A 25,487-nucleotide genomic window follows, 5' to 3' on the forward strand; every position below is an offset into this window, starting at 1 on the left:
TACTTTGATATATAAGAGCCCTGGCTGCTTTTTGATTCAACGATGAAGCAAAATGAACACTTTTCCTATTTTTAACATTGCAATATTTTTTCAAACTGGCGTATTACCATAAAATAATTGAAAATCAAACCAGAGATTAGACAAATGCAAATATATAAAGTCTAAATCAACATTGCATCCCAAAGCCAAAGGTAACAAAATAATGTCTAATAAAATGGTCCCAGTTCATATATTGGTGGAGTCTCTATCCAGTCAGTCATCTCAACAAAGAAGATATATAAAAAAAACAAGTTCTATAAAACCCAAAAGCCAAAACATGGTGGGGAACACTGAAACATCATCATGATAGAGTTGTTGTATCTATAAATAATGCACAGGGCTTTGGGAACAGATTATCTGCAAAAACTTGAACAGAACTGGTAACGATCACCAGATTTTTCTTCTAACCCAAAACAGAAGGAAGACAACACCAAGGACCACTGCAACAGGAGCCCATTTCCGGATTAGAGCCTGCAAGTAAAAAAGTTCAAACCCTAATTAAGAGTGAAACTTTTGGAGGAAGAATGCATATATCAATCACACATATTGATGAAATTTACGAACCTGACGATTAAGGTCTTTGGCCTTGTCAGCATATATGCGAGATTCGGATGTCAAGCGGTTAGACATCTGACTAACCTCTGCAAATTTATATTTCCCATCAATCAAACATGCACTTCAGTTTACAACAAATTATTGTACTACCAAAAGTTTAAGGTAAATAGCTGCAGAGGAAAATAAAAACTGATCAAATTTAACAATGAGAAACTTACGATCCAGCTTCTCGCCTACACCAAGGACTTCCTGTACATTGCGAGTCATGATTTGATGGACTTCATAGAGTTCATCATTCAGCTTTGAAATATTTCGTTGAGTTTGTGTGTCCTGGTACAATTTCTTTGTTTTTTGTATGAATGTATCTTCAGAGACAAACAAAGAACAAAAGTAAAGTCCAGGAACTAACTACATAGTAAGAATATGCATATAAGGATGCAGAATATAAGAAAATAAAATGTACCAAATTTTATAAAAGCGTAAGGCCTAGCAGCAGTTTCAATATGACTTCCATTGACACGCTCAAACTCATTCTTAAGGTCTTCCAGGTACTGAAAGGCAAGTTTCTTTGGATACGAACGCTCACACATTGTCAAATAACAAACACGCCCTTCAATGATGTAGCTGAAGTTGGATTAAGGAAAATAAAGCAACAATAATCGTATTCTATGAGGAATATCAGTAATAATCGAATGAATCACAGGTAAAACAAAAGAGGGAAATGAGAAAGAGTAGTTTGGCATTTCTGGATGAAAAAGGATACTGAAAGATGTAAGGTCCTGTCTCAACAGACATTCTTGATGCTTCATTCTGGCCTCTTGATAGGTTCTTGAACAAAGCTTTGACTTGCTGCTTGTAGAACTCAGCATCTTGCAAATCACGACCATCATCCAGTCCCTCAGCCAAAGGAAGTCCATCAGTAACACGAGCTATCATTGTCAGCTTCACCATCTTTTCTGTTGCATAAGACCAACAACGTGAGTAAATAACATAACAAAGCATTTCATAGATCATTTTCAACAGAACCAAACACATTCTTGATAGTTTACTCCTGAATTATCCAATAATATGAAATTGATATTTGGGCTTCATTGCTTACTTTCAATGAACACAATTCACACAACCAGTAACTTTATAGTGGAATTTCACTTTTTCTGGTCATATATCCATTGGAAGCATCGAAACAAACATGTAACATAGTAATCATGAAAGTCATGAAGTAAAGGAAATCAGAAACCTCGATCCTACCGCTCGCACGAATCTCTTTTATAAAAAATACAATCATGAAATACCTCAATTTACTCCCAATTGATAATCAAATCAGATTCAATGAGATGAGAACAACAACCATAAATCAGCTGAGAGTAAACCCTAGATGACACGAAATTCATTCACGGTTCCTAAACCCATTTAGAAACCAACAAATCGAACAAGAAAATAACAAAATTGATAGAAAACAAGAGAAGGGTAATTGAAAAAAGAAGACATTGAGTAGAATTGGGATGCGAATTGATACCTGCAGCTGATGTGTTTATTATCTCGATCCTCTCTAATGCCCACCCCCTAGATCTTCTCTCTAGTAGAATTGCGATCTTTTTTTGCTCAAAGCATTCCCGGTGATCTAAAGGATCCGACGCCTACAAAATTGAGATCCAAAGTCGAAATGCAAAGTCGGGGCGAGCGACTCAATTACGACGATCGATCGATCAATGATCTCCCCTATAATTAATTTGCATGTATTTTAATTTAATATTAAAAATATTAATTTTACATTTAATTCCTACAAAACATATTTATAGCGTATTTTATTTAGTAAATTATTTGGATATCCAACTACAATCAATAATAATAATTATTAAACTTTTATCTATGAAGCCAGACTTTAATTTCAGTTTAAAATGTTATAATAGTTATTAATTGTGATCTTTAATTTTGTAAGGCATAACTCTTATCCCTTAGAATAGTCTGAGTTATAATCAATTATTAATATTTAAAATAAAATTTGAAATTATTAATTTAACATAATAATAATTTTAAACAATTTTTTTTATTAAATAAAAAAGTAAAAAGTAAATTGATATTTTTTCAAAACAAAAAAAAATATTACATTTTACTGCTATTAATATATTTTGAATTGATTTTATTATTTAAATAGATTATATTAAATATTACTTACAATGTTTTAACGAACTGAAAAGTTAGATTGATATCCTATTACATTATTAGTGTTTATCCATGTTTTCAATTGAGCATGCTAAAATTTATTGAATTAAAAAAAATATAGATGGTGCATTCCGAGGATAAAAAAATAAATAATAATGTTGAGATAGCTCGATCATTGCTTCTAACTAATCCAGACAAAATAACACTTGAATCTGGAGATGTCTTAATATTTGGTGAAAAATCTCTAATGGTGTTTCAACCATCTTTTCAGATACTGCCCCTAAGGCTTTGCTTTGAGAAACTAATATGCACCATGGTCGTTTGAATCTCACTTTCGTAGAGTTCTGGCGGTATATATTCGAACTCATGACCTTAAAACGTGAATTCTTGTGCTCGAACACTGAATTGAGTATAGAGTATCCACTATCATATAAGAAATGAATACATGAATTGATGTAGAATGTAACAAGAAATATTGATTAGGAAAGGGAAAAGGCATCTTGAATTAGGCATTATTAATTGTTAAGTCAACATATAGAAGGATTAAAAATTAAATAATGGTAGCCCACAGCACACCCACTTGTGTGTTCCAACCAATTAAGACTTGGGAGCAGTTTGTGGATAACGTTGGTATCATTGTTTATTGTACCTTTTCTTTCCTAGATTTCAAAGTTTCATTAATAATATATTGTCAAGTTGCATCTTTGCCCTTTAATGTTCCTCAACTTGTGCTCTTTTCTTTTTATGTGTTGTTGTAACCCTTCATTTTCTTTCTTTTGGTCCTACCAAGTACCAATGCTTGCTTTCCATCTAGTTGCAACTCATTTTCTTAAGCCAAAAATTCTTATGCATATATTTCAAAACAGGGTTTTTATTCGAATACAGATCAATATTATCAAATTATTTTTAGGAAACAAGCACAATAATGAATTTTGAATCAGCTAAACAATAAGGGGTCCCTTGAAAAGGATTGTCCTCCCCCATTTGGACAAAGAGGAGAAGAGATGATTGTGTTCATGTCTTCTTCCAATCCCTCTAGCTAGTGCAAATTCCACCCATGGCTCAACATTTTTCTTCATTTCTGGATACCTAAAGCGTCGAACTTTCTAAGCTTCTTCGTTCTTCGTTCAATTATCGAGATACCAATAAAATTCCTCAAATAGTTTTAAATTTGTTTATTAATCAATTTTTAAAACCAATCACAGAGATGGGGCATTAATTACACAAAGGTGTTTTATTTTATTGAATATGTAATTGTAAAGCAGATTGATTAGATTAGGTCATTGTCTGATTATCTACTAATTTTTTTATTAGTCATTAAAACATTATTTGTGACCCCAGTGGGATCATCCCCCACGTGCTATAGTTTTAGTTTGTATATAGATTTTAGATGAAGACCCATCTTAAAATAAGTTAAATACTCCAGAATCCCTATCTCTACTGCTGCAACCAATTATTAAACAATGGTCAATAAAGACATCTTTATTTTTTTTTTATAATAAAATCAAGATAATGCATCTGCTGATTTAGTTCTAAATAAACAAACAAACATAGTCTGCAAGTTGGCATCTTGACATATATTTTTTTTTTTGAGACAAAGGAAAGAAACATGTCTTCTCTTTTCTCTCATACAAGCTGCCTAATAACAAATGAATAATCTGCCGAAGAAGAAGAAGAAGAAGATGAAGAAGATCTCCAATATTGTCGGAGAGGCCACACATGTTTTCTACTCCCGGCCCGTCCTTGAGACCTTTTTCCTCCGCCTGCTCCCACCTTCCACCTTTGGATTCCTTGATGTTGCACCTGTCTTCAACATCACAACAACAACAAAATCAATTTCCTTTTTAATTTTTGTTGTTGGTTAAATTAAGGAAGAAACAGATGGAACAGACTCTGACCCCAAAGCTGAATGTATCGAAATGAGCATCAAAGCTAGTTGATTTCCCAAGCTTTGTCTTAGTTGAGTTTGTTGTTGTTGGTGGTGTTTCAGAAGTGGCATGATCAGTAAAACTACTCTTGCTACTAGACGAGCAAGAAGAAGAAGAAGAAGGCCACCACCCACCATGTTCATTACAGTTTGAACTTGTTTCATTTTGGAACATCTCATCAAACATATCTTGCAATTCCTTAAAACTCTCATTCCCACCTCCCTGTTCATTCGTCCACACAACAATAATTAGACTGATTGAAACAAAACAAAAAAACATATTAATTATTTTGAGGAAAACCAAATCTTACATTGGACTTGTGTTGACACATCATATCTGCCATTTCGTTAAGAAAATCACCCATCCCCTGAAAATCAATTTCATTCCAATAATAAATTTAATACCAAGACAAGAACATAATTCAATAAAATAAAAAATACTTGATGATTACATTTGCATCATCTTCATCACCCTCATAAACACCTACATCGTACATAAATCTTTTGTTTGCATCCGACAGTACTGCCATCATCATTACAAGTTCCAATCACAACTACGTTCGTTGTTATTTAGAAATCCAAAAAAAAAAATGGAGAACAGGACAAGAAAGAGAAACAAGAAGCTACCAACCAGAATAAGCCTCTTGAATGTCCTGAAATTTCTTCTTCGCTTCTTCCACCCTTTTCAAATTCCCCAAGGCCGAGCACCGATCCGGGTGCCATCTCTGTAATAGCATAGTATAAGTATAGTTCAGCAGAGGACATGATCAAAAACAAATTATCATTACAATTTTAACAAACAATCGAGGGAGAAAGGTAGTGGCAATGACAATGGAGCTAGAGAAACAGAATCAAGAATAATACCTAAAGATCATCTTAAGATGGAAAGAAGTGAAATTTTTAATTTTTTATTATAGGGTGGTTGTTGTTGTTATTGACCAAATTAGGAGGAAAAACCTCTCTTCACATCACATGCAGAAGAAGAGAATATTAAAGAGTTCATTCAATAATCTAACCAGAGCCAACTTCTTATACGCATTCCTTAGCTCTTCATCAGTGCATTCCTTTTGAAGCCCTAAAACAGCATAAAAATCATTCTTCTCTCCGTTTCCGGAAGCCATATTCGCTCAAAGGACAACCCTTTTCAGATCCAGTTCCAATTCCCACACAAAGGAATGATGAAAACTATATCAAAAACAAATCTTTCTTGTCTACAAAATTTCCACACCCCTATCCCAATTCCCTAAGCACTACATATATATATATAAGTTAAACTAGAAGAAACTACGAGTAGAGAAAGGGGGGGGGGGGGGGGGGGGGACTATTATTGAATACGGCAGAGAGAGAAATAAGACTCTCTCTCCCTGAAGATGCTTGTCAAAGACATGAAAGAATACTCGAGAAACTAGCTAATTTATACGTGTACGTGTTAGTTTGTCTGTCTGTCTACATTAAATTTTGCAAAAGATAAAAGAATGATGAAATCAAAGAGAAAAGTAAGAATGGTCCAAGATGGACGGCGGAGATTAAAGAAATGCAGATATTTGTTTGGCACTGTCTGTCTGTGTCTCCAGAAAGTTCTGTATTAGTAGAGCTTCCCTCCGCCTCATCCTACACCTCCTATTCTCTTCTATTCTATTCTAAATTTATAATCAAAAGCTACTATTTTCAACATAATAATAAATAAACCAGCATAACATAGAATTGAAAAACTATGGGTTAGCAAGAGAGGATTGAGCTGTCGGCTGCCGCCTGCAAGTAGCTCCGTGCAAGTGGGATAAGTAACTAAACCATTATTTACTTAAAGATGGAGGACCCACTTTCTTACTTAAATGGATCCATGGATGGATGGACCTCTTTTTTTCTAAACCATCCATTTGTATTCTATCATATCATACTTATCCCAACCCCCTATAAGATATGATCATTTCCAACAATTTCTGCATGCTCTTTTGCCTTAAAATGCATCTATTAACCTCTGAAATGATGCACAAATTTCATGTTCTGTAGCCACCAAAGCTCAAGACTTGGGGTGAAATCTTGAATTGTCAAATGCTAAAGAAGTTGAACCTAGCTATAGATTGGCTACAATAATTAATTAGGTACACATATGAATACAACTATACAAGTATGAAAGGTCAAGAATTTAATATTCATTTCCCATTCCTAGTGTGGACCCGTTTTTGGCAACTATGTTTCTCTGGTGAGCATTGAAATATAAAAAAGTAGAAAGAGTGGCTAACCATGGAACGTGACGAGAAGAATCAACGGGAAAATGGACTACGAATAATGAACAGTAGGGATGCCTTTAGGCAATATGGATCTGCTGGACCACAACAAATAAAAAGCTATGGTCTGGACTATAAGAGTTTCCAGAATTGCTTACTTTTTTGTTCACTTCTTCCTCCTGATATATGACAGCTACAGGGAAAAATAGTCCAAAAAGATCTGGAATAATATTACAAAAACCCACGTGAATTTCAGCATAATGTAACATCAGTTCACGTGACACTTGAAAGAAGAACCACAAGAATTGCAGAATTGCAGATACATTGTCACCATCATATTTTAAAAGATAAGAAATGGGTCCTTCTGTTTCAAGATCTCTCATATGTATATATATTGAAGACTTTGCAGGCTTATCACTTATACCTGGCTCCATCCATTTTGGATACTGCAGTCTTCTTGGTGGTCTACAAGTCCTTAGATGAAGATATTTTGGAGAGGAGAGTATTATATACCAAAGACTCGTTAGACTTTAGTACATAAAATACTTGTAGGCTCATTCACATGATCAATAATTTCACTCATTTAAAAGTCCATTCATTCTTCAGCCTATGCATAAGACTTATTGGGTCACAAAACCCTCTAATAAGAGGTGAGAAATAGAAAAGGCTGCAACAGGATGTATAACAATCCTAAAATCATATATAGAAGATTTTGAATAATTCTGCAAAAGAAGAAGTGGGTTAGAACAGTTAAAAGAGCAAATTAATGGAACTTGTCAAAGCATTGACCAAGAAATCAAAAAGTGCAGTAAGCTTATAAGAGAATTGCATCTGAAGACAACTCTCATCCCATCACTGACTCGTAGTAATCACATCTGTAGAGCTCTACAAACATTTAAAGATGAAGAATGATTTGAAAGAAGTCTAACCTGGATACATACAAGTCCTTAGAATGTAACTAAATGAGAAAGTCCTAACTGGATGCAGTACTATATGCAGTAGTCATGGATGAAAGACCATGAATAAGCCTCGTAATTAAAAGGAGCCGCTTCTAAATTACAATAGAGATGAACCTGAATATAGAAATATAGAAGAGGGTATTATACCACTTTATAGATTAATCTACCATTCCAGCAGTTCCAGATATCTTCCTAATGAGAAACCACTTTTGATTGTTTCCGCATTACCATGATAATTGAAATAACAATTGGGAACAACTCAAAGTAGCTAGATAATCAATGAGTTTTATATTAATTTGAATGAACTAATGTTTTAAATGACAATTTAAATCAAAGACATGTAAGAAACATTAATAAACCCTAGAATATTGGTTTTTGAAACTTAATGTCAAAACTATACGCAACCCACATTGTCATAAACATGGACATCGCCAGATGAAGCGAAAGATAAGGGAGATTTGATTCCGCCATTATCGATCCCTTGAATCTCAGTTTTATCGATTAACGATGGCTTCAGAACATGAGACAGACGAAAATAATACCTCTGTTTTTTAGATGATAATGGAGTTGGTAGCAACTTTTTTTTTTTACTAATCTCCTATTCAAATACAAAATAAAATAGTTTCTAGTTTTACAAAAACATACAATTTTACATATTTTCAAAAAATGTGTTTGAAAATTTATTATATAAATTTTCAGTAAATGTATGGTTCTTACCATTTTCATTTCAGCATTTTGTTAATGGTTTTTTTAAATAAAATAATATGGTTTTCACAGTAAACTAAATTTAGTGCAACTAAGTTGAGATGAAAAGAAATATATTAATGTTAAAACATTATGAAGCCAGTAAGGAAACCATTTTATTACAAGCTTAAGTTGCTCAAAGAAAACAAAAAGAACAAGATTAGTTTGTGTTTGGTTATAGATGAATTGATATTGGAATTGGAGTTGGTTGGAGAATTACAATTATATATATTGTTTATCTTAGAAGGTGGAATTGATTTAGAATTTAAATTATGATTCAATTAAAATAATTATCTGTCTTATGCTTTGACTTTCACTTAAATTAGTAAAGAATTTAATTCTTAATTACATTTCTATCAAAGAGTTGGTTTGATGTTGTTGTTATATATATATAAATAATCTTCCAATTATATATTTTATTAACACTTAATTAAAATTAAAATATAAAAAATACTCTTAGACATGAACCTAAAAAGAAAACATTTTATTACAAGTTGAAGTTGTTTAAAGAAAATAAAAAGAACAGAAGTTTGTGTTTGGTTATGGATGAATTGATATAGGAATTGGTGGGACAATTTATATTATACATATTGTTTATCTTAGAAGGTGGGATTGATTTATAATTTAAATTATGATTCAATTAAAATAATTATATGTCTTATACTTTGACCTCACTTAAATTAGTAAAGAATTTAATTCTTAATTACATTTCAATCAAAGAGCTGGTTTGATGTTGATGTTCTTTATTAAAAAGAATCTTCCAATTATATATATTTTATTAACACTGAATTCAAATCAAAATATAAAAACACTCAGATGTTTAATTAAAACTCTAAACATATTCTACTTTTATTTTATTATTTTTATTTTTAATATAAGAAGTTATTCTGTTTCTCAAAGTAATGGTTTTCATGTAAAGTGTTTTATTTAAAAATTAAGCTGTCACATTTAATTTCTTCAAAATTATTATTGTCAATTAAATTACTTTAATGAATTTTTAAATAACAGTTTTTCCATTCAACCATATAAATTTTTAATCCAATAAAATTCGAAAGTAACCAGCATTAAACAATCTATTCAAGTTTTAAGGGTATCCTTAAATTTGTAAAACATTTGAAAAGAGAGAAAGATATAAGAACAACATATCAACTATTACAAAAAAAAAAAATAAAAAAAAAAATCAATTTGTAAGAAGGTAGTCATTTAGTGTACATTAGTTTATAAATAAATTAAATTTAAATAATTTTTAGTTAATATTGAATGACACATCTTTATTCTCTTAATTAAGATTTTTTTTTATTTATATTTGAACTATCGTGACAAACATTGTTATTTTATTTATTTTTATATAATCATATTTTAATTTAAAATATATTATCTATAACTATTTGAATACGTGCATAACTAGTAAACATTGAAGAAATATGATGAGACATCATAATTATATAAAAAGAATTGAAAAAAAAAGGAAAAAACATTCTTATTAGACATGAACCTAAAATTTTGATCTAAGGAGACATGAACCTAAAAATGGCGGGACTATCAATGAAGTGGGACCCACCCAAGAGCCAGCCTGTCGATGCGGTTGGACAGTTGGGGGAGGAAGACAGCCCAAATGAGGCTACGGCCCATAATTCCATGACCCACATACTTATTAATTATTATTACTTCAAAATTAAACATATACTATTAACCTTTAAATCATTTTCAAATTTATTTTCCAATTATAAATAAAGTTTACTTTTTTTTTTTTTTTTTAATAACTAAAACACATTGTACAAATAAAGAAGTATCATAAACACAATAATTTAATTCACATAAAGTACATTAGAAGTCCCCATTGGAAGCATAATTATAAAACATTGTAAACCCGATGATTGGACTTTATATATATATTGACAAAATCTTTAGTTGCATTAATTAATATATTATTATTGGATATATTGAAAGCAATTGAGATATCCACTACCTATTATACAATGACATCATTATTCATTATTATTCAACTAACTAGATTTACAAGCTCTTTGCATTCTAAATTCATATTCAAAGAGCATACTTATTAAACAAGGAGAAACTATATAACATATATATAGACATCTAATGAACCCACTTATATAGATATCAAATTTATATAACCCTACAATTTGTATATATATATATATTCTGATTACACGAAATTTTAAAATCGAAATAACCCTAAATCCTCGTCATAATGATCTCCTATGCACTAAAAATGATATATGTTATTTACCCAGTTCCTTAGTTACTCAATTATGTTGAACCATTCTAACTATGGCTATCCAATGTTTGTATGAAATTAAATGGTTTTGAAATTAAATAAATAAACTGCATGTAGGGTTAAATGTAATTATGTGAAATTTATTAAATTTGGTTTGGTTACCAAACCCTTTCTTGTAGTTGATGGAATAAATGGGTATAACACCCACTTTGTTAATAATAAAAATCATGCCCCATTTCTTATCACCAAAAAAAGCACAATATTAAATTTACTAATAAACAACTAAGATTTGGTATACTAAACTAGACCCCCCTCCACACTTTTCAATATTTATAAAAAAAAAGAATTTTTAAAAGATGCAATTAATTATATATATTATACAGCATACAGCTAGCTGGCTCTTGTTAATTAGGTATAATAAAAAGAAATTAAAAGTAATACAAATAATCTTTTGGCTAAAACCCACAATCATATTAAAAAATGAAGTTTTCACACATCTTATTACACTTGGAAAATTTTAAATCACATTTGATTATGATATATATTTTCAAATGAATACATGAGACATTGTGTAAAAGGAATAAAAGGGAAGTTCATGATGATATAATTTAATTTCAAAAGAAGGACAAACAACTCATCATCTTCATTAGTTATAATTAATTAAAACAATAATCTTAATTAATTCACACGCCTCCAACCTTTCAAAACAATATTATCAATGAAGCTGATAATTTTCACACAAAAAAAAAATCATCAAAATTAACAAAAACCCAAATGATCAGAAGCAACATTTTATATACAACTTAGAATTTCGATTGATGAAAAGAAACAGAGAAGCTTAGAAACTGTAGAATTCGACTAACTCATCCATGGAGTTTGGATCCAATTGCGTGGATGAATCAGTATTCTCAAGCATCCAAAGAAGATGGTCAAACATCACCACCTCACATGCCACTATGATCCCACCTTCACCGGAACCACCGGAGCCTAATTCCGATTTATCGACAAGAACTTGGAACAGAGGGTGGTTGATTACCTCGGATGTGACGAAATACTGTCGGCGACACCTACCAACGTAGACTGCTTGAAGCTTTTCATCGGCGGAAGGAACTAGGGGTTCGTCATTGTCGGGGACGGAGAGGGTTACGCCGGCGTCGGAAGAATTACGGATCCTCCTTTGTTCGTTGGAGTTCCTGGTGGTGAAAGATGGCCAATTCTTCAATGCTGACTTGAGCTTTGTTAGCTTTCCACCTTTCATTTTCTCCTTGGCACGATCCGTCGCTGGCTGTAAAGAGAGAGAGAGAGAGAAGAAAGAAACAATCTTTTTTTGTTTGTTGGATATTGAAGAAGAAGAAGGAGGAGGAAGAGGGAAAGTATAGAAATGGTTGAAGCTTGACATGTAGGGGAAGGTCTGTAATGTGGCCCACGACAATGAACGAGAAAAAGATTTTGTTTTTAATCATCATCCATTTCCACCAAAGACAGAGAAACAGCTGCGTCCTGTTTGGCTCCTTCCCTGTTAATTAATTAATTTATTTTACCTTTTTTATTGCACTTGATTGAGGCTGACAATTCAGATCGAATTTGGGTGAGTTTAGTTCAGGTTGTCAGATTAACAAGTCTTTAATAATTCATGTCAAAATCTTTAACGTAAATTTAATAACTCGAATCAACCTAATTTAACTATTATCATATCTTTTATTTCAGATTAAAATGACATTAATACAAAAACAAAAAATAATCTAAATGCGATATAAACACTGTACAAAAAAAAGTTAAAAATAAACGAGTTAGTAAGAAAGGGCAAATCGGCAAACACAAAACCTTAAAAAATATAATTATAAACGGATCTACTTTATATCATTTAAGGTTGACCCGATTTTAAAAACAGGTCGATCTAATTTCGACCTGAACCCAAAAATACATTATCATAACCTAATTTTTTCGTGTTCGGTTCGAATTGTTTTTATAATTGTATTTTTATAATGAGTCAGAAATTACATGCCCTACAATTTACACATTCCTAAATCTATACATGTTCTTGAATCAGAGGTAAAGAGCGAACGAGCAATTCTTGAACATTGGTTCAGAGTTTTGGGGGAGATTTCCCATCTCATATTTAGACCGATGATTATCATCAGACACACTTGCCAAGGAAAGCATATTCATCAACATTTTAATCTCATCGTAATCAATCCCAATTCCACATTCCAAACCTACCTGCATACAATTAACTATATCTATAATTAACTTTTGATGATATTGTTGTTCTAATCCTAAGAAAGTAGTAACAAACCTTAACAGATGGTAATCTAACATCTGATATCTTCACATAAGGCAAAACATCTCCAAACAGTTTCATTCCTCCATGGTTTCCCTCCATAATCTTGCTAACATTGACGCTATCGAGAAAAACCCGTGCCCTAAAACTAACGTTTTCCTCCTTATAAGGAGGTTGGTAGAAGCTCGGAAGCCTTATGGTTCCAATTTGAACCCCTTGGTGAAAGAGATGGAGTTTTGAAGGTTCATATCCTAATCCGAACATGTTGGGATTTTGAGCATTCAAGAATAGAGAAGCAACAGAAGAGATGTAAAGAACAGAGCTTGAATGGAAAGTTTCGAGCTTGTACGAATCCAATCTCAATGTTTGTAAAGAGAATAAGGGAAGTCGGGGCTTTAAGATGAAGATGACGGAAATTGTTATGAAGGATAATATAAGAAAGATTGTTAGGAAGACAAAGAAACAACAATGCTTGAAGGATGCATGCATAGTTTCAATTAGGCTCTCATGCAAATGAGATTAAGGAGGGAAAGGGGGTTATAACTTGTATTAATGGCTTAATTGATTTTGGTTTATGCCTTCCTTGGAGTATTAAGGTTGAATTAGTATTCATTGCAGAGAAAGGAACCAACTTTAACTAAAACCTATATTTTATATTCTCAAAGAGAACCACAACCTCATGAGTTAACATTTCACAAAAGAATATAGTCATTTAACGCGATTAAACGATATTTTTTTCAAATAAATAAACATGAGCATCAAATAAGCTCAAAAACACAAATAGTCTTAACATACTGGAATTCATCATGATTAAGTTTAGGCACATGCCAACATCCATCCATACAAATATCAAAGTTCAGATTCTTAAAATTTAAGGTTTCAGAGTTCAATGTTTTCCTCATTACCTATACGAGCAAAATATAATAACAATTGAAGGGCTCATAAGCAGCAGCATACATGCGTTTTTACTCTTAGGGTCTCCCTCTCGAAACCATTCAATCTGAAAACAAGAAAAAGGATTTAAAGCAGGTAAATATAAATAAAGGAATATGCAAGAAGTTAGAGATCAATATTTACTTACAGAGAAGCCCATCAAGAGGGGCTATATATGTGTCTGCTCAATAAGCTCGTTTTCTACCTAGAGGAGGGGGAAGGAATCAAAGGTCCAAAGATCCATTTCATTACCAGCATCTTGAGTTGCCTCCCCATTCAAGAAAGTATCAACTGAGACATCCCAGTTCACTTCAGGGTATGGGATCTGGAAGAACTTCATTTGCGACTCAAATTCAGAAAGATTGTTTGAAAAGTCATTCTCTGTAGTTTCTTTAACAGGTGCAGCAACAACAACATGATCCTCGTGGATAGATTTCAGCCTTTTAGAAGGAGAGTTTGCATCTTCCTCAACAAAGAAATTTTCATTACCTTCTGCAACAGCTGACAGAACCGAAGATATATCAGGGGTCTTCACGTTATAATCTCCCCAGCCAAAATCAGAACACTCGAAGGAATTACTTCCCTGATCAGAACTGAAGTAAAGTGCCGATGGATCTGGTGAAAACCCAGACCCAGACTTAAGTATGGGTTTCTCTTCAACAACAGGGATACCACCATAACCATTGAAGTCATTATTGTTTGAGTGAGTCTGCATGTACTTTTGAGAATTCGCCTTAACAGTAGGCCTAGGACCACCAGACTGTTGAGCTTCAATAGGGAAATTAACCTTAGCTTTATTTCCACGTATCTTCCTTGCCTCAGCATCATATGCCCTTGCAGCTTCTTCTGCAGTGTTAAATGTACCTAGCCAAACCCTAACTCCTTTCTTTGGGTCACGGATTTCAGCAGCCCATTTACCCCATGGACGTTGGCGGATACCCCTATACTGATTCTTCCTCTTTCTTTTTTCACATGTTTCAGTTAGGCCTTTGAACTCCTCAGGTTTAGAAGATGATGATGATTTAGGGGCTGCAAAATACAACAGAGACACAAACATTAAAGATCAAGTTTCTAGTTTCCATTTTCAGATCATGCAACAACCACTTGTATTATAGAATCACTAGTTTCAGATCAGGTAACCAAATTAGGTAAAATTTCATAGAAATGGGATAAACAAGGCGTTGACGCAAATACAAAATCTAAGATCTAAATCTAATTAATCTAAATCAATTAAAACAAGATCCTAAAATATCTGATTGATCATTATTTCCCAGAGCATGTGCTCATCGAATCAATCAATAAATCAATCAAATTGGATCGATTGAAACAATATGAAGAGAGTAAAGCTAGATTCTTTCTCTGAGTGGCTTGATAGAAAAGAAAAATACCAGGTTTGACGGTGGAAAAAGCAAATTGAACCTCTTCATCTTCATCTGGGTAATCCTTAAAATCCTGAAAATCAGCCTCAAAGTCGTCATCGACCTTGAGAGTCTGAGATTGAAGCGGCGGCTTAGAGCGGAGGTTCTTATTGGCAACGGACGGCCATAAGAAGTCGGCAGTGAGGCGGCGAGAACGCGTTTCCGCCGGTAAGTAATCGGAAATGATCGCACCTCCACACATGCTATTGTATTATAATCAGATAGATATAAAAAGAAGGAGATTTTGTCGGATAGTTTCGTAAGAATGAATCACGGGGAAGAAGATGATGATGAAGAAGATGAAGAAGAAACAAAATTGTATGATGAGTTATGTGAAATATTGGAGTAGTTGGGAAATAATAAGTCAGCAACAAACAAACACAATATATTTGTACAGAAATACCCCTAACTCTCTAGACAATTACCAATATATATATATATATATTTGTTTTCTCAATTCTAACCAATTGAAATTAAATATAATTTTTTAAACAAAGAACGTACATTTTTTTATTATGAATCACAAACCATTCAGTGCCATTGTAATATAATATTATTTGTCAAATTAATATATTTTCTGACAGGAAAAAGTATATTTAAATTATAAATTGATTATGCGCAACAAGGGAATAAAAAATTGGTAATTGCTTTATGGTCACGGTTATTATCACAAGTTATATTGCATTTATGGAACTGACACATAAAATGGTCAAATTTGATGGCAAATGCTTTAACCGAATACATCATCCAGATATTCCGATTAAGGTGGTTAAATATATTATTTTAATTAATAAATTAATTGATTCAATATAATAAATATTAGTGTGTGATAAAAGTGGTGACTTGATTATTTTTACATTGTTTTGGGTGAGATTATCTAGAGTACGACTTTGTTATACTATGAAGTTCAAATTAAGATAGTTGATAGGACATATATCTAAATTTTTGAATAATTATTACAATTATTTTCTTATGTATTATCTCGTTGGAATAAAAATTATTGAATATTTCAATAAAAATTATTAAATATATTTCAATAATTTGATATGTATTATTTATAATTTTACTATTATAATAAACAAAAAATTCAGCTTCCTTTAATAATTTGTTGAAAGACATATTTTCTTATTATTTTAATGTTATGTGATTTTATAATTTATTTTTTATTCCAAATAATGTTTGTAATGTTTTTATTGTCTTAAATTTGTATGGATTTTTACTCTTCTCTATTATTTATTATTAAACAAATTTTATTATACAAAGAATATTGTTAAAACTTAAAAGAAATTAAAAATACACATTTTCTAATAGGCCTGTCTCTCTCCCATATAGGACCAAGCATTTAGAAATCCTTCCACCTCCAATGTTTTTTTAAGATTCTCCAAGTGGCTTGAAAAGGATAAATTTAAGAAATGATGTCCAATTTCTAAAATTATTCGATTCTTCATATAAAAAAAATGATATTCCCACATAAAGAAATATTCAGAATATAATCTCTGTAATTATTGAATTTAGCCACTAAAATTATAAACATAGTAGTTATTAGAAGCCTTTTTGTGCTTATAAAAGGACTTTCTTCTCAGTTCTCTCCATAAAAAATTCGACAACTAGAACCTTTCTGTTGCAATGGCCAGGCTACCCATAATAATCAACAATGGCAGTCGTCTCCTTCTCAGGTTACATATATAGATATAACCTGTTTCTCAATCTTTTTCATTTATCTTTTTAATATTACTGATTCCTACTTAATGGCTGTCGAAGATCATACTGCGCAACAGCATCCTCCGAGAAGGAGCTGGTGAAAATGCATTTGACCGCGGTTTCATCTTCAGCCACTAAGAAGGTGAACACGGAGAAGATGAAGGACTGTAAGAATGTCTTCTGGATGAGAGATCCAAAGTCTGGCTTTTGGATTCCAGAGACACACTTTGAAGAAGTTAATGTTGTTGATCTCAGAAACCAACTTCTTCCTTAAACTTTCATTTAAAAGTGTTTTTTGATTTGTTTGGTCTATACCCATATAAAAGACTAAACATCTATCAAATCAAATCGACTTTCTTTTTCTTTTGTTGTATTATTACCAACTCAAAACACTCATTCGTCACGAAAATAATTCAGTACTGACAAATACAACGACAAAATTTGGACCCTCTAACGATCAAACTACAAGTACAACTGAATAAGTTCATCACTTACCACAGACGGTGTTAGAACACCCAAATCAGTGAAGAGAAGGGTAAGATATTGGGGAGGAGTATAATCCCGGGCAGAGGTTTCAACCTCCACTTTCGAAGGAATAGGCACCCCAAAGTCTATCGGGCGTAAGGCAGGCGCCATGTCTTTCTGATCCAATGGGTACAACCGAGCAAACTGAAACAAACAAACGGTCAATCAATCATTACAAATTTCAATATTAATAGAGAAAAATGTTAGAATTGAACCTTATAACTCTCAGCAGCAACATATACAGGTTTATTCATGCTATTAGCAATCAAAGCAATTTGATAAGTTCCCATCATATTAATAATACCGCCGCTCTCCACCACCCCATCAGCTCCGACCAACACCATATCCACTTCATCCATACTGTAAGCAGCCGCCGAATCTATCAACAGTTTTACAGGAACATCCACTTTTGCTAGCTCATTTGCTAATAGTACTCCTGTCCTGTCTGGTCTTCCCTCTGCGTGTGTTTTCAATTCTTTACATATATAACAACGAAAGAAGATCTAAGATCCTAATTAATTAACAAGAGAATTGAAACAAAAACCTGTACAGAGAACTCGAAATTGCTTCATGCTCTGTGCTGCTAACTTGAGGACTTCTAGAACAACTCTGGAGAAGCCATGAACCATGATGGTACATCCATCAAAGATGAAATCTTGACTAAGCATTGCTATGATCTTTCGTGCCTTGAGAGAGATTTCTCCGAACTTGTCTGCACGTTCAATGAGTCGGGATTTGGCTGAACTGAATTCTTCATATTCCAAAGCTGATGTTCTTGTAACATACCGCATGAATAGATCACATCCAGCAGTCAATGATATTGAAGTTGTATCCCATGACTGAATTGAATTAAACAAACATGATTCTATCAATCAATTTAAAGCACTTTTTAGAGAAAGGAATCCAAATCTAAATCTAAATCTAAATCTATCAATTGATATATAATACCTTGAGAGAGTCGGATGCTTTTTTAAGCTCAATCTCGAATTCCATCATCGTGGTTGCCTGACTCGATCGCATAACGGAAGCCAAAGCCCTAATGGCAGCAACGGCTTCAGCCAGATCGGGCTGTTTCCGCCAATAATTAAACTCATCAATCACGCTGGACTTCTTACCCGAATCTCCGACCGGTGGGAGGATATCCAGATCTCGACCAACTGCGGCCTGAGACTGAGCTAACCAATCACTGGTTACAACGCCATGATGCGCCGCCCTGGTTTGATAGTAAGCGGATATTTTAGGATTAGGGTTTTGAATGGTTTCGATTGGCATCATGGTAGACGACGGAGGTAGCGGCGTGTCGTCGCCGTCTTCGTCGTCGTCGTCGTGGTGATGAGACAGCAAGTGGTTTTGCTGTTTGTCGAGAATGAAAGAAGCCGAAGGGTACCACATTTTTAAACTACTTTTTATTTGTTTTCGCTCTAATCTCTATTTAGGACGGACGATGAACACTTTGCGAAACCAGACAAAAACAAAACAAAACCAAACCAAACCAAACAAACCAGATCGGAAAACAAAAAACACCGGCGGCGAGTTCAATCAGATTCCGAACATCCCGGACAATATTCTCAGCCACGGCGGAATGGAATATCCAAACTCTCTTTCTCTATCTTGTTTAGAATAATTATTAATTTATTTAGACCTGATTTTGGAAATGGGGTATACTTAATTTAATATTTGATGTGGGTAAACAAAATATTATTTAAATTTTTATTGGAATATGAGTAAGGTGAAACTCAAGTTTTTGTTAATTTGTGTAAATTTTCAATTTGAATTATTAAACAAAACTATATAATTAAAGTACAAAGTCAAACAAACCCTAATGTTTGTCTTTTTCTAAAATTAGGCATTTAGTTTAATAGAATAACGCGTTGTAACTTGTAATTATGATGGCATTTATTTGACGAGTCAGTTTTGCTATTTTTTATGATATTTTGGACATAGATTGAGTATTTAATTCTTGATTATTTGCCATTAAATGAAATCAAATCTCAATTACAAACAAATTTTCCTTTATAACCTATCATATTTAAATGATTCAACAAAGGCTCATTTTTGTTTGGTTTGAAGGGTAAATACATATATTATATATATATATATATATATATATAACGTTAACAAATATATTTATTTTTTATTAAAATTTTATATATTTTTTTAAAATTGAATAAATTATCGCTGCAAGTAAATTCTCTAAAACTGAATTGAGCAGATATGATAGTAGAGCAGCAGTAAATGAAATCTCTTCTATATCTACTCACTAGTCATGTAATTAAAGTTGAAAATTGTTATAAAAAATATTTTATCAAATTTTATTATCAATAACAAAAGATTTATTTAAATGGAAGTCATAAGAAACTATTGAAATTGTTATGAAAATAAAATTTTATTGGAAAAAAAAAGTGGTGACTAGTGGCAAGATTTGAGTTTGGTGAACATTCTGAAACTTTGTATATTTCAGTCTGTAAGGAGAAGAGAGTAAAATTCTGACCAAAATAGCAACAATTTGTATAGATAGAGAGATATTGAGGGATCTCTTTCTTCTATCAAAAGAAGAAAGAAGATAGATTTCTTCACTATTATTATCTGTTTTAAAATCAAGGCAAGGACTTGAAATCCATCCAATTTACAACTGTATTATAATCAAATTCCCTTGTAATTATCCCCCCTCCTTCACCACAGGCGTCGCCATTAACAACAATCTGAATCAACTTCTTTTTCTTCTTAACATCACTCTTTTCAAATTCTCTGTAATAGATTAGATATAGTACTCAAATCAAATTCAAGATCCAGTTTGACATGCTGTATATAACATAAATTTGTGACATGCACATACTGTGTAAGAGAATTAATGTCTTCGGTTGGGCAGCAACGAGGACCTTCATCACATCCTTCGCAAATTGTCTCTCCGGTCAGTTCATCTTTGTAACAGACAATACCTTGGGATTCATCTTCAAAGATCTATTCACAAACATAGATGATCATGATAGATTAATTAATAAAGTGGGTGGGTGGGTGAGATGAGACCAATAATTAAAAGAAGAATTATTTATTACCTTGCTTCTTGTAGTACAAGATGAGAAAGATCTAATCTGAACTTGAGATGATTTAGAGAAAGAGGCTTGGCTGCGTGTAACTGTAAGCATCTGCATCTTAATCACCACCACCACCACCTTATTGGCTGGTGTTTTAATGGTGAAAGAAGGTCTCTTGATTAATAGAGGAGATGAGACCGAGCATCTGATTGCCATCTTAGATGGATACACAGATCAAGAAGAGAGAAGAACACAAGAAAGAAAGAAAAAAGAAGAAGAAGAGGGAGTTGACTTCTTAATCCATTTTAGCTAGTGATTATAATGAAGGGTCAGGTAAGATTGGTGAATGACGTGAAGAATTTGAAGGAATCAAAATAATAATGTAACAGTAACAGCAATGCAATCCTTATGGGGTGAAGTTTAACATAATATATTATTATTATTAAGTATAGAGGAGGAGATTAAATTAATGGTTAGTAGGATGATGATGATGCAGTCAGTATCCAATCATCTTCAAATGTTATTCATTGTCTAGGTGGAAATATGAAAATCCACATTTACATTTATGGTGGATGATGACCTTCTTTCTTAAACAATTCTTCAATGATAATTTTTTCATATGTTTTCAGGTTTCCACATTTATATCTAGAATAAGAGCTTTGCAATCCACAAGGGTAGCTCAGAGTCTTGACTAAAAGATTAAAGATCAGGGTTTGTGTTAGGTTCCTAAATTGGCATAATTAGACATAATAGTGCTAAGAAAATTAGGGAAATTATCTATCTGTCTTGTTTAGAATTACCCCTGATTCATCATAGTCATGGAAATTGACAATAAACCCTAAACCTGATTCCAAGGCTAATACTTATATAGATTATTTGATAAAAACATTGAGATTGAGGATGCATATGTGATATCCCAAATTTTGAGATTTACGCTTCTTATAAAATGAAAGGATACCTCTGTCTGTTGTACCAAAATGGAGATAAGGACGAGGATGGCGGTTGTTGGCTCAATCGGAGTTCAATTCAAGGAGGCCTGTGGGATGCGGTCTCCGAATCGTGGATCGATTCCTCCATTGACGTTAAGGTTCAGGTCTAGTCGTGCCGTCGTTAGCCGCCGCCGCCGCCGCCGCATGTGGTACAACAAGAGACCAAATCGCGCCGGAGTGCAAATCGACTGGCCATAAGTTAGGACAGGACCGGAACCGCACTAACCAATTTGAATACACCTTTTACTAAACAAACCAAAAAAAATAGTAAGATAAGATGATAATTAAAATAAATAAATAAAAAAATCTCAACATATTATACAACAATATATATTTTATAATTTAAAATGTTATTATAACCTAACATTTATATGAATTTAAAATAAGAACAAAACTGTGATATTTGATTTTTTTAATTAGGGTTGACAATTGAGCTATTTTTGAGTTAATATATATATATATATATATATAAACTAAACACCTTTCTTAATTATATTTCAAAATTTACCTATGTCTTTTTTATAAAGTAAGTTCTTGCTATTTAACTTCTTAATCAAAATTTGTTTCCGAACAATATAATATTATATGGTTGTGTTTGAAAAGGAATAAAACTGATCTATTATTCATTATTATGGTCTTATAATTTTATAATAATAAAGATATAAAGAAAAATCAAACTCATATATTTATTTTAATTAATTTAAAGGATAAAATATATTTTGATACCATACACCAAACACAAATTATAAAATTTATATAACTTGTATATTTTTTTTTTTATAATTTAAACTAAACAAAAATAACTATTTCAATTTATACGCTAGATATTTGTATGAGTAACAAACTCTGATTCAAGTGTTATTCTTACGCTGCAAATTTCTTTTTGGACCACTTCATTGTCACTCCACCGTCACTAAATTCCAAGTATTCTTATTGATGGATCAATAACCACTTGTGAGGTGATAGATGATACAATTATTGTTGTTTTAAATAATTAAACTCAACAATATATTAAATTTATTTACCAAATATCAAATGAGATGAAATTGCAAATTGAAAAATTACAAGATAGATATCACAATATTAACAACAAATCCTAGTATTGTGATTAAACCATAGTCAAGTACAAAATGATTGATCACGCGATTAATTACACTTATGGTTGGTCTATAAATCAAACCAAGCCACCACGAAGCCTCTTTATGAATTGTGATCCATTACCTTGACAACATATTTAGGCACGCAAACACATGGCCCTAGCATTCCTATGCGATGCTAGGATAGGAAACAATGATTAGACCACCCACCATAGTAAGGAAGGAAGGGATTATTTAACATAGTATTAATGTCGACATTACAAGATTTTAATGAATGAATTGAATTAATTATTTAGTGGGATCTAGCTAAAAAGAAAATAAAAAGCGAAGGAAATAACTTGTGAAATACTACTACAACTAACAAGTTAGAACAAGACGTGTAAATATGGGCACATACATACATATGTATATAATTTAATGGGACATACAGTCATCGGCCCAATCCAATCTTTCCACCATGGATTGCTCTTTCTCTCTCTAATTCTTGATTCTTGTTTCTTTTTTCATAAGACCTGCAATTTCCAGCTAGCAAATCTCTGCTTCACTCTTACTGTCTTAAAGCTTCTCTCTCTCTCTTCTGTACTGTAGCAACGGCTATGGGGACAATGCCACGGCCTTTCATACTGTTCACATTGTTCTCTCTCCTCTTTTCAACGGCCACCTCCGCCACCGCTCCCTCTCCAACCGCCGCCGCCGTCGCCGCTCCCACCGCCTCCCCAACGCCGGTTTCAAGATCCCCTGCGACTTCCCATTCAACACTCGACCCGAAACAGATCAGAGCTCTCCAATCTCTTAACATTCCCACATCCAAAGATCCATGTTCCAACCCGACCACCTCATCCTGCGACGATGAATCACCATTCCGTCACCTCCTCTCGCTCCGCCTCGTCAATTGCTCCGACGATGTCGAAATGTCGGCCACCGCTCTCAAATCGCTCTCATCTCTCACTAATTTGGAACTAATCAACTGCCCTGTAGCCCCAGTTCGATTCCCATCTGAACTTGCGCTCAATCTCCGTACATTTACTTGTATTAACAGTTTCCGGCACCTCACCGGCGTTTGGCTCAGTCGTTTACAGAATGTCACTGATTTAACTGTCTCGGACGTCACAGTCAATGCTAGTGGACCGTCTATCATACTTGGAAACATGAAGAAGATTCAATCTTTGACGATTTCTCAAGCTAATCTAGCAGGATTTCTACCGAAACACTGGCATTTGAACATTACCCATATCGATTTATCAGGAAACAAGCTTCGAGGTAAAATACCCAGTTCTTTAACAACTCTAGAAAACCTTCAGATCATAAATCTCTCATCTAATCAGCTCCAAGGAGAAATACCCGACTCCATTGGTGACTTAATGTCACTCCAGAACATCTCCCTCTCATCAAATTCTCTAACCGGACCTGTACCTGAATTAATGGCCGCAATTCCTACACTCGTTCACCTCGATCTGGGTTCAAATCAATTAAACGGTACGATCCCTAAATTTATCGCAGACATGAAGGCATTGAAGTATCTGAATCTCGAACAGAACAATTTCAACGGGATTATGCCGTTTAATGCCTCATTCATCAAGAGGTTGGAAGTATTCAAAATCGGGGGAAACAGCAATCTCTGTTATAACCAGACGACAATGCCGGGAAAGGTGAAACTGGGGATTGCTCCGTGTAACAAGCGTGGGTTGCCGATGTCTCCACCGCCGGCGAAGGACTCGTCGGCGGACGACAGTAGTCCTAAAGACGATGACTACAATGACAGCGATAGTGACAGTAAGGTTGAAAATCACCATGGGCCGAGTAAAGTTGTTTTAGGAGTTGCAATTGGGATTTCATCCATCGTGTTTCTAATCGTTTTCATGATTCTTCTCTCAAAATGGTGCGGTTGAGAGAATTGTTTATGTCTATTCTTATTCTTAGTTTAGCGTATACAATTTTATGCCTCGATAGTTTAGATTCGAGTAATCAGTAAAAAAAAAAAAAAAGAAAAATTGGATTTTGATTGAATCCGATGATTAATTGAATTAAGCTTTATGAGTTGCCTGTGTTGTCCAATCATTCCTGCACCACTGTCTGGGGGAGGGAGAGAGAAAGGAGAGTGGAGGAGGTGATCATGTTTCATGATTCATCTCTGTGGCCGCCTCCTGCAAATAGCTGGATTTTTTTATTTATTTTCTTCTTCTGAAATTCAAGATTTGCTTTTTTTTGTTCTTGCAGCAGTCTTTCTTTTATTTACCGTCTTTATGGAATCAATGTCCTTTTTTTAATTTTATTTTACAGAATTATGCTTTTTCACACGTATTAAATGTAGAGAAATAAATAAGCCCAGTTAGGTTAGGTTCATTCCAACTTATTTTACTTTTGGTACTTAGTAATATAGTATACAACTTATTTGCATTATTATTATTACCTAAAATGATTACAGTGATGAAGGAAATAAAATATACTTTAAAATATAGTGACTCTGATTCCAGAGTGCATTTTCAATTGTGATTCCCCATACGCAATGGGGATGGACAAGTTGCACAATTTGATCACAGAGTAACTTTTAAATAAGTAAATTTTCAATAATATATACAAAAGAACAAGATTATTTAAAAATATCCAAGTTGAAAATGTGGCTCTAACTTATATTTGCTACTCATCTCTTT

At 33.2% G+C, this 25,487-nt stretch overlaps 8 protein-coding genes across 10 annotated transcripts; 2 read left to right on the forward strand and 6 right to left on the reverse strand.

Moving 5' to 3' along the window:
• Nucleotides 1-168: 168 nt before the first annotated feature.
• LOC124914894 (25.3 kDa vesicle transport protein) lies at nt 169-2,296 on the reverse strand. The gene is made up of 6 exons (XM_047455516.1): nt 2,111-2,296; nt 1,358-1,550; nt 1,058-1,218; nt 813-959; nt 604-680; nt 169-510 (listed from the first exon to the last, which is right to left on the reverse strand). The coding sequence occupies exons 2-6, from the start codon at nt 1,543-1,545 to the stop codon at nt 427-429; spliced, it is 657 nt and encodes a 218-aa protein (XP_047311472.1). The 5' UTR covers nt 1,546-1,550; nt 2,111-2,296; the 3' UTR covers nt 169-426.
• Nucleotides 2,297-4,213: 1,917 nt separating this feature from the next.
• On the reverse strand, nt 4,214-6,247 carry LOC124913693 (dnaJ homolog subfamily B member 6). Of its 2 annotated transcripts, none has more exons than XM_047454107.1 (6): nt 5,701-6,247; nt 5,316-5,409; nt 5,137-5,207; nt 4,996-5,052; nt 4,656-4,907; nt 4,214-4,560 (listed from the first exon to the last, which is right to left on the reverse strand). In XM_047454107.1, the coding sequence occupies exons 1-6, from the start codon at nt 5,803-5,805 to the stop codon at nt 4,384-4,386; spliced, it is 756 nt and encodes a 251-aa protein (XP_047310063.1). In that variant the 5' UTR covers nt 5,806-6,247; the 3' UTR covers nt 4,214-4,383. The 2 variants fall into 2 exon arrangements, with proteins under 2 accessions (XP_047310063.1, XP_047310064.1); XM_047454108.1 differs by having other exon boundaries at nt 4,214-4,564; nt 5,701-6,123.
• Nucleotides 6,248-11,452: 5,205 nt separating this feature from the next.
• Nucleotides 11,453-12,387, reverse strand: LOC124916600 (auxin-responsive protein SAUR76-like). The gene has a single exon (XM_047457333.1). The coding sequence runs from the start codon at nt 12,254-12,256 to the stop codon at nt 11,696-11,698; it is 561 nt and encodes a 186-aa protein (XP_047313289.1). The 5' UTR covers nt 12,257-12,387; the 3' UTR covers nt 11,453-11,695.
• Nucleotides 12,388-13,910: 1,523 nt separating this feature from the next.
• On the reverse strand, nt 13,911-15,814 carry LOC124914252 (ethylene-responsive transcription factor RAP2-12-like). Its single transcript, XM_047454759.1, has 3 exons — nt 15,460-15,814; nt 14,220-15,100; nt 13,911-14,138 (listed from the first exon to the last, which is right to left on the reverse strand). The coding sequence occupies exons 1-2, from the start codon at nt 15,689-15,691 to the stop codon at nt 14,277-14,279; spliced, it is 1,056 nt and encodes a 351-aa protein (XP_047310715.1). The 5' UTR covers nt 15,692-15,814; the 3' UTR covers nt 13,911-14,138; nt 14,220-14,276.
• Nucleotides 15,815-17,088: 1,274 nt separating this feature from the next.
• Nucleotides 17,089-17,559, forward strand: LOC124915497. The gene is made up of 2 exons (XM_047456220.1): nt 17,089-17,165; nt 17,251-17,559. The coding sequence occupies exons 1-2, from the start codon at nt 17,116-17,118 to the stop codon at nt 17,462-17,464; spliced, it is 264 nt and encodes an 87-aa protein (XP_047312176.1). The 5' UTR covers nt 17,089-17,115; the 3' UTR covers nt 17,465-17,559.
• Nucleotides 17,509-19,324, reverse strand: LOC124915496 (translation initiation factor eIF-2B subunit alpha-like). The gene is made up of 4 exons (XM_047456219.1): nt 18,664-19,324; nt 18,260-18,554; nt 17,931-18,172; nt 17,509-17,859 (listed from the first exon to the last, which is right to left on the reverse strand). Exons 1-4 carry the CDS (start codon nt 19,105-19,107, stop codon nt 17,653-17,655), a joined length of 1,188 nt encoding a protein of 395 aa, XP_047312175.1. The 5' UTR covers nt 19,108-19,324; the 3' UTR covers nt 17,509-17,652.
• Nucleotides 19,325-20,126: 802 nt separating this feature from the next.
• LOC124915714 lies at nt 20,127-21,980 on the reverse strand. Of its 2 annotated transcripts, XM_047456481.1 has the most exons (4): nt 21,709-21,980; nt 20,772-20,896; nt 20,552-20,676; nt 20,127-20,463 (listed from the first exon to the last, which is right to left on the reverse strand). In XM_047456481.1, the coding sequence occupies exons 2-4, from the start codon at nt 20,865-20,867 to the stop codon at nt 20,313-20,315; spliced, it is 372 nt and encodes a 123-aa protein (XP_047312437.1). In that variant the 5' UTR covers nt 20,868-20,896; nt 21,709-21,980; the 3' UTR covers nt 20,127-20,312. The 2 variants fall into 2 exon arrangements, with proteins under 2 accessions (XP_047312437.1, XP_047312435.1); XM_047456479.1 differs by having other exon boundaries at nt 20,772-21,980.
• Nucleotides 21,981-23,259: 1,279 nt separating this feature from the next.
• Nucleotides 23,260-25,058, forward strand: LOC124916666 (receptor-like protein 51). Its single transcript, XM_047457414.1, has one exon. It carries the CDS (start codon nt 23,433-23,435, stop codon nt 24,723-24,725), a length of 1,293 nt encoding a protein of 430 aa, XP_047313370.1. The 5' UTR covers nt 23,260-23,432; the 3' UTR covers nt 24,726-25,058.
• The last annotated feature ends 429 nt before the right edge of the window (nt 25,059-25,487 follow it).

This window comes from Impatiens glandulifera, chromosome 9 (genome assembly GCF_907164915.1).
Source record: "Impatiens glandulifera chromosome 9, dImpGla2.1, whole genome shotgun sequence".
NCBI lineage: Eukaryota > Viridiplantae > Streptophyta > Magnoliopsida > Ericales > Balsaminaceae > Impatiens > Impatiens glandulifera.

What these genes read in the sequence shown, in the direction of transcription:
- LOC124916600 (XM_047457333.1), bottom strand. Translation starts at nt 12,256, where the DNA reads ATGTCAAGCTTCAACCATTTCTATACTTTCCCTCTTCCTCCTCCTTCT.
- LOC124915714 (XM_047456479.1), bottom strand. Translation starts at nt 20,966, where the DNA reads ATGGCAATCAGATGCTCGGTCTCATCTCCTCTATTAATCAAGAGACCT. An exon ending in CTTGTACTACAAGAAGCAAG is followed by an intron (nt 20,677 to 20,771) that starts GTAATAAATAAT and finishes GTTTGTGAATAG; the next exon opens with ATCTTTGAAGATGAATCCCA. An exon ending in GACATTAATTCTCTTACACA is followed by an intron (nt 20,464 to 20,551) that starts GTATGTGCATGT and finishes AATCTATTACAG; the next exon opens with AGAATTTGAAAAGAGTGATG.
- LOC124913693 (XM_047454107.1), bottom strand. Translation starts at nt 5,805, where the DNA reads ATGGCTTCCGGAAACGGAGAGAAGAATGATTTTTATGCTGTTTTAGGG. An exon ending in CATTCAAGAGGCTTATTCTG is followed by an intron (nt 5,208 to 5,315) that starts GTTGGTAGCTTC and finishes TGATGATGGCAG; the next exon opens with TACTGTCGGATGCAAACAAA. An exon ending in TCGATACATTCAGCTTTGGG is followed by an intron (nt 4,561 to 4,655) that starts GTCAGAGTCTGT and finishes TGTTGAAGACAG; the next exon opens with GTGCAACATCAAGGAATCCA.
- LOC124915496 (XM_047456219.1), bottom strand. Translation starts at nt 19,107, where the DNA reads ATGTGGTACCCTTCGGCTTCTTTCATTCTCGACAAACAGCAAAACCAC. An exon ending in ATTTCGAGTTCTCTGTACAG is followed by an intron (nt 18,173 to 18,259) that starts GTTTTTGTTTCA and finishes AAACACACGCAG; the next exon opens with AGGGAAGACCAGACAGGACA. An exon ending in TTGCTGCTGAGAGTTATAAG is followed by an intron (nt 17,860 to 17,930) that starts GTTCAATTCTAA and finishes TGTTTGTTTCAG; the next exon opens with TTTGCTCGGTTGTACCCATT.
- LOC124915497 (XM_047456220.1), top strand. Translation starts at nt 17,116, where the DNA reads ATGGCCAGGCTACCCATAATAATCAACAATGGCAGTCGTCTCCTTCTC. An exon ending in GGCAGTCGTCTCCTTCTCAG is followed by an intron (nt 17,166 to 17,250) that starts GTTACATATATA and finishes TGGCTGTCGAAG; the next exon opens with ATCATACTGCGCAACAGCAT.
- LOC124914894 (XM_047455516.1), bottom strand. Translation starts at nt 1,545, where the DNA reads ATGGTGAAGCTGACAATGATAGCTCGTGTTACTGATGGACTTCCTTTG. An exon ending in TTACGCTTTTATAAAATTTG is followed by an intron (nt 960 to 1,057) that starts GTACATTTTATT and finishes TTGTCTCTGAAG; the next exon opens with ATACATTCATACAAAAAACA. An exon ending in TGTAGGCGAGAAGCTGGATC is followed by an intron (nt 681 to 812) that starts GTAAGTTTCTCA and finishes ATAAATTTGCAG; the next exon opens with AGGTTAGTCAGATGTCTAAC.
- LOC124914252 (XM_047454759.1), bottom strand. Translation starts at nt 15,691, where the DNA reads ATGTGTGGAGGTGCGATCATTTCCGATTACTTACCGGCGGAAACGCGT. An exon ending in TTTTTCCACCGTCAAACCTG is followed by an intron (nt 15,101 to 15,459) that starts GTATTTTTCTTT and finishes TGTATTTTGCAG; the next exon opens with CCCCTAAATCATCATCATCT.
- LOC124916666 (XM_047457414.1), top strand. Translation starts at nt 23,433, where the DNA reads ATGGGGACAATGCCACGGCCTTTCATACTGTTCACATTGTTCTCTCTC.